The 6,684-nt window shown below is 36.1% G+C and overlaps 1 protein-coding gene across 1 annotated transcript; it reads left to right on the forward strand.

The window, feature by feature from the left end:
• On the forward strand, nt 793-5,342 carry LOC109720779 (protein trichome berefringence-like 7). Its single transcript, XM_020248095.1, has 4 exons — nt 793-2,062; nt 3,021-3,179; nt 3,746-4,023; nt 4,970-5,342. The coding sequence occupies exons 1-4, from the start codon at nt 1,269-1,271 to the stop codon at nt 4,990-4,992; spliced, it is 1,254 nt and encodes a 417-aa protein (XP_020103684.1). The 5' UTR covers nt 793-1,268; the 3' UTR covers nt 4,993-5,342.

Below are 6,684 nucleotides of genomic sequence, written 5' to 3' on the forward strand. Positions count from 1 at the left end.
ATAGCGGTGGAAACAGTTGTTCTCATCCCTATTTAATTTTTTAAAAATTTAAATTTAAAATTTTAAAATTTATAATTTGTAATTTTAAATTAAAAATTTAATATTTTATATATTTAAGTTTTGATTTAATTTAAAATTTAAAATTTAAAACTTTAAATTTTTGATTTTGAGATTTAAAATTTTAAATTTAATTTTAAATTTTTAAAATTTAAAAATCAGATATTTAAATTTAAAAAATTAANAGTTGTTCTCATCCCTATTTAATTTTTTAAAAATTTAAATTTAAAATTTTAAAATTTATAATTTGTAATTTTAAATTAAAAATTTAATATTTTATATAGAGCAATTTTGCATTTAGATAAAAATTAAAATTCAAATAAGAAGATAATGGACAATATCATTATTTTCTATTTATAACTATTCATTATTTTTCTTATTCCATCTTATCTATTCAAACACTATTTTTTTTTATTCCCGATAACAATTTAATTTTTATCTAAATGCAAAATTGCTCTATTGTAAGTTTATATCTAAACTTATAACTATTTCTGAAATAAACAACTCTTTTTTATATCCGAACCAAACGAAGTCTATAAGCATACACGAGGTGCACGAAATAATTAAGAATATAAGGTTAAAAGTACCACTCTATATTATGAACCTTTCCATTTTTTCCCAACTACTACCCCAAACTGGGCCCCACGCACCTATCCTCTCAAATTTACGAAAATACCCTCGTTCGGGAGCTATTTAACCTCCCGCCCCAACCGACCCTTTTCCTCTTCTTCTTCCTCTGCGTCTTCTTCGTAGAGACCTCTCCTTCGCTTCTCCGCCATTTTTCGCCCCGAGAGCAGCTCGAAACACTTCATGGTCGGGGTTAGGGTTAGGGTTAGTGTTTCTATCCGAAGAAGAAGAGGCGCCGGTCCGAAGGAGTCGAGCGATCGCGCGGCGTATCCGGTTCGATTCCCATGTGTTGCCCCTCTCTCTTTACCCGATTATCGCTGTAGATCATATGATATTTGAGTTTTTTGGTAGATTATTTTGTTATATTGCGAATTTAGTGATCTCCCGATCGAAATGATCCGTTTCTACTCGTTGTCGCGATCGGATTGAGATAGAAAATGTCTGAATCCGTCGCTACGGGGCATCTCGGATCGGGGTGGGTGATCTCGTGGTTTTTGAGCGATATGTGAATGGGTTGTTGAGGGGGATTTGATCGTGGAGGCGTGTAGAATGGTTGTGCGGAGGGCGCGGCGGCGGCGGCAGAGATGGTGAGCGGTAGCTTTAGCCGGAGCACATCGATTCGCCTCACGCCGAGGAGTGTGGGGAGCCCTAGGGTTTCGTCTCATCGGAAATGGTGGGCGCATGGCCCGTCGATCAGCGCACTGGCCGTGACGTTCTTCCTGGTCTCCATTGTTCTGGTTGTTGGATGTGTGCTGTATCTGTATTTCGTTCGCTACTTGAATCGCGAGAACTTGGTTTCCGGATTCCCCGGTGAGGCGGATGCGTGCGATGTGTTTGACGGTAGCTGGGTCGCTGACGGGACGTATCCGCTGTACAACAGTTCGGAGTGCCCCTTTGCTGAAAGAGGGTTTAATTGTTTGGCAAATGGGAGAAAGGATATGGACTATTTGAAGTGGAGGTGGAAGCCGCGGAATTGCGATGTGCCCAAATTTAATGCACCTGATGTCTTGGAATGGCTTAGAGGGAAGAGGGTTGTTTTCGTTGGTGATTCGATGAGCCGCACGCAGTGGGAGTCTTTTATTTGTATGCTCATGACCGGGGTTCGGGATCCGCAGAGTGTTTACGAGGTCAATGGGAATCAGATCTCAAAGACCATTCGCTTCTTGGGTGTTCGGTTCCCAGATTTCAATTTGAGTGTGGAGTTCTTCCGGTCTGTGTTTCTTGTACAGCCGGGCCTGCCACCTTGGCACGGGCCCAAACGAGTCCATTCAACGCTCAAGCTAGATAAGATGGATGAGATAAATGGGAAGTGGGTTGATTCGGATGTCCTTATTTTTAACTCTGGCCACTGGTGGACTCCAAGTAAATTGTTTGACATGTAAGTTGTTTTCTTATTTATTTCTCGAATTTTTATATCACTTTCTGCTGGAACAGCTCAAACAGATTTTGTCATAGTGCATCAGCAATTCTGATGTTCTACTGTGCTCATTAATATGAAATACTATTGTTTTCCCTTTTATCACCACATATCAATAAGTTTCCGTAAATTTATTAGTTATGTCAACACTATTAGGGATCAACCTGAAAATCGTTGCTCTTAGCTTCATCTATTCGTCTTGTTTTTCTCTCTCTTTCTCTTACCTTAATAGATCTCATATGACTCATGATCCATAATTAATATGATTTCTGGATTAGGAATGGTAATCATGTTGCAGATATTGTTCTCTAAATCATGTCAAGAAAATTTGGGGAGTAAAAATCTCCTTTTATTAAAATTGATCTATTTATCAGATCTTTTAAAATAAGTTAGTATTTTATATAGGCTTATTCTTATTGTTGCCTCGTGGGATATTTTACAGCCTGTTTGGAAGGAGAGAATAGGAGAGAAAGAAGAGAAAAATTACAAGAAAAAAGAAAGAAAAAAATGTTCTCATGTTTGGATTCAAGTTTTGGGGCAGGAAACAGGATAATCAGGCATAGTGCTTAGGAAAGAGAATAATGTTTATTTGATCACTTCGTTGCTTATTTGATTGGTTTGTGGCATTTTGCATGTAACTTTTTGTGGCATTACTGCTGATTTAAAAACTCTTAATAAAGAGATTAATTTGAATTTCCAAATATTGTCAGTTTTCTGCTTTACTTATCGTATGACTTCCCTTCACTGATCATCAGTAATAATGTTGTGTGGTTCTGAGGGATTGTCATATATGTAATATGCTACCTGTTTGCTGTGCCGTTTGATTTCCTACTGTGTTCATGGGTAGGAATATCTGCAGCGCAAGTTACTGTGGAAACTTTTATATTGTTGAACTTTTCTGAATCAAACTTCTCGACAGGGGTTGCTATTTCCAGGTTGGAGGAACGCTCAAGCTTGGAATGCCTATCAATGCGGCCTTCAGAACGGCTTTGGACACATGGGCATTGTGGGTAGAAAAAATGGTGGACATGAACAGAACTCATGTCTTTTTCCGGACTTTTGAGCCTTCTCACTGGAGGTGAGCATTTGTATCCCAAGAAGTAATTATTTCAGGAAATACGTCTAAAATGGTTTTACTGGTCACTGAATCGTAAGAATATTGTTTTTGAATAAAAACTGAGGCAAAATTAACTGTTTTATCTCCTTTTACCTGGCATGCCATCGCAGCTCTTGGGTTGACCTCCACCAGATTTGGATATATTAAAGGCTTTATTCCCTTCTTTTTTGTGCTTATAATAATGTCTATAGAGAGTCAGATTATATGATTTATCTTTAGGCAGTTTAAAAATGTTAGTTTGATTTGAGTTGGTATTTGACCATGGAATATCACTGCCACAGGAACTGATCGCTTTAGGTATTTTCCTATTTTAGCATGATGTTAGATGCTTGTATTTTGTTCGCTGGTACTGATATAGTTACATGCATCCATGCTTGGTATGGAGAGCCATGAACAAAATGTATTTGTTGTTTCCTAAATATCATCAGGCATTTATACCAAGTAACAAACATCAGATACCACAAATGGTGTCTCATATCATTCTTATTATACGAGATAAATTGAATATACCTCTTGTAATGATCCAGCGGCTCAAACCAAAAACTGTGTGAAGTAACTGAACAGCCTTCCTCCGAGCTGAAGGGAAACGATGGGAGTGAGTTCGGGGACATCTTAGCTGACGTGACAGAGAGGATGAGAGTTCCTGTCACCGTATTGAATGTGACTTCAATGGGAGCATCCCGGAGCGATGCCCATATTGGTATTTATAGCCATCCCTCCACCATTCTCGATTGCAGCCATTGGTGCCTTCCTGGAGTCCCAGATGCTTGGAATGAGCTTGTATTCTCGTATTTGCTGACAGATGGTAAGTTTCCTGGTTGTGCATTTATATGCTATTTGGAATTTTATTCAAGTGCTATGGTTACTACAAATAAATTTGTGCATGCCTGCCTTATGCTGCATGTTTTTGCAATGCTGGTACCTGTTTGGCATGACTCTTGGACAAGCTTCTTTCTATGAAAAGCGGCAACTGGAAATTTGACCGATAAAAAATATAAAAGCTACTAGGCTGTGAAAGCAGATAGTCCAATCTGAAGCACCCGCAGCTACTAGGCCGCGAAAGCGGATAGTCCAATTTGAAGCATCTGCTTTTGCTGCAGCATTAAGCTATATTTGGTTAATTGCAATAAGATATTAGAACTAGTTACCTCCTAAGAAACTCTAGCCGGGCCAAACAGATCCCTACTTGAGGAGAAGTTGCTGCCTTGACCTGCTCCGCTACGTCGGCCTTGGACCGCCCAGCGATCGACCACAGATCTCATCCATTCTTAAAATCATCATCACCACCCAGCGAGTTTCAGTCTTTTCGAAATCTGAAAGTTATTTTCATTTAAAGTTGTGGCGATTGAAGGAAGTGATGAGATGAAGGGTACACGGCTGCGCGGCAGACCAGGTCCAGGCAATAATTCCTACCTGAGCATGCATAGTTCTTTTTATTCCAACGTAGCGTGAAACAACCCTTATAAATTTGCGACGCAAGTGTTGCCTTCTCTAAATATGCTAGCTTACTGATGAGCAGAAACCTTTCATGTTGTAATATCCAATGCAGCCCTTGAGCTGTTTACTCCTACGGATTTTATGGGGGAAAAAAAATCATTTTCTAGCTTACATTGGACTGGAGTTCTTCTTCCTTTTTTTTTATTATTATATGGTGATTATAAGTTACCACATTATGCGCGGATTACCTGTTCTTTACTGTAACATAGCATTTTTTATGATGAGTAATTTGTGCGCTTTTTAATTTTCTGTAGGTTGGAGAAAAATGGTACGATAAAAGTCAGGTTTGGTGGTTCTCTTTCTATTTGTGCTTCCTTTTTTTTTTTCCGTTTTTCTTTTTCAAATCAAAAGCAGCGCACTGCGAGGTATGTTACTTTTGTCCAATTTTTTATATTCTTTTTTCCCTTGAGTTCGTGAATTAACTCCAATGTGTAGTATTTTGTAGCTTTAGTTTATTTTTCCTAGAGGAAAGTGAAATTACCGAGATAGATTGATCGATCGATCGATCGATCGACCATCTGAGGTGTATGTAATGGTAATTGTTTTTATAGATGCCAACTTCAATTTTGTTTTGTATAGAAGACCTTCGTTTGATCAAGCAATTGATTGATCTGAGATCTTGGTGCATTTTTCCAGTTTCGTCGAATTTTTTTGTTGCCCGGTGAAATTTCTACGGATGTTATTTACAATTTCGATTGAACTGTTTTTCGGGTATCTTCGTAGTGGTTAAATACATAATTTTATTTTTCTTATTTATGAACATTTCTCTTGTTCTTTGATCCGTGTCTCATTTTTATTTCTACATGAAGGAATGTGTGTTAATTTCTATCGTGTACTTAAAACTAGTGTCCCAAATGAGGCCCAAAAATTTTACATGATTATTGAATTTATATGTAGAATTTTAGCGGAATAAGTAGGAATATGACAAGTTGTCATCTGAATAAGGTAAAAATATTCACAACTTACTTGAATTATGATTTATTTTGAATCGACTATCTGGTCTTTTAAAAGTTGGATCTTATTATCAGATCTTTCGATTTGTTTGATTTGAGTTAGCGAGGCATTTTGACTTCAAATTTTAAACTAATTATTTATTTTAATAAGTTTGTAATTATGAGAATTATATAAAGTGTACTAATTCAATCTATTAGTATAGACGTCATATTTAAATTTGAAATCTTGAAAAGCTGGATAGTAAAATTAAAACTTTAAAAGATGAAATAGTTGATTCAAAATAATTTACACTTTCGGTAAGCTCTATTATATATTTTCACCTTTGAAATAACAATTCTAAGACTAGATAAAAAGAGAGATCTTTTGTTATTAGACCTATCTAAATTAGTAGTTTATTAGTTAATTCCGTTAATTTATATAAATTTTTTCTGTTATATTTAGCTAATGTCACTCGTCAACTCGTTTTCAGGGAATCCTACATCTAATGTCACAGTCACTATAAATATGTAGACTTTTTGGAGGCAACAACACAGTGCTTATTTGAAATTTAATGTATAATTTTGTACGTATACGATCGGCTAAAAGGAACATTGAGTTTTTTATTTTCTTTTTTTTTGTGTTTTTTTGTGGTGCAATTCAACTTTGTTTGTATTTAAATCTTCAATGCTGAGAGCTTCACAGTCGCCGAAATTTCATGCGAGATTATAATTTGTACTAAGCCAATCCCATAACCTGGTGCGACAAATAGATATTAAATCACAAGGGCAATATATTTATTTTAACTTGATTTTATTCCTGTGCTCTTATCTTAGGAGAATATAGATGAGAAGTATGGTTACAATTTTTCTAAAATGCTGTTTGTTTTCATGAAATAGTTAATGTGTTTAGTGTACATTACACCACAAGTATTTTTTTTTTTTTGAGGAAAAATAATATGCACTCTGTCATTTATTTTTTTAAAAATAATTTAGTTGAAAATGTGACATCAAGTAAATTCAACAATTTGGGTCATATA

Source organism: Ananas comosus, linkage group 1, assembly GCF_001540865.1.
Source record: "Ananas comosus cultivar F153 linkage group 1, ASM154086v1, whole genome shotgun sequence".
In the NCBI taxonomy this organism is placed as follows: Eukaryota; Viridiplantae; Streptophyta; class Magnoliopsida; order Poales; family Bromeliaceae; genus Ananas; species Ananas comosus.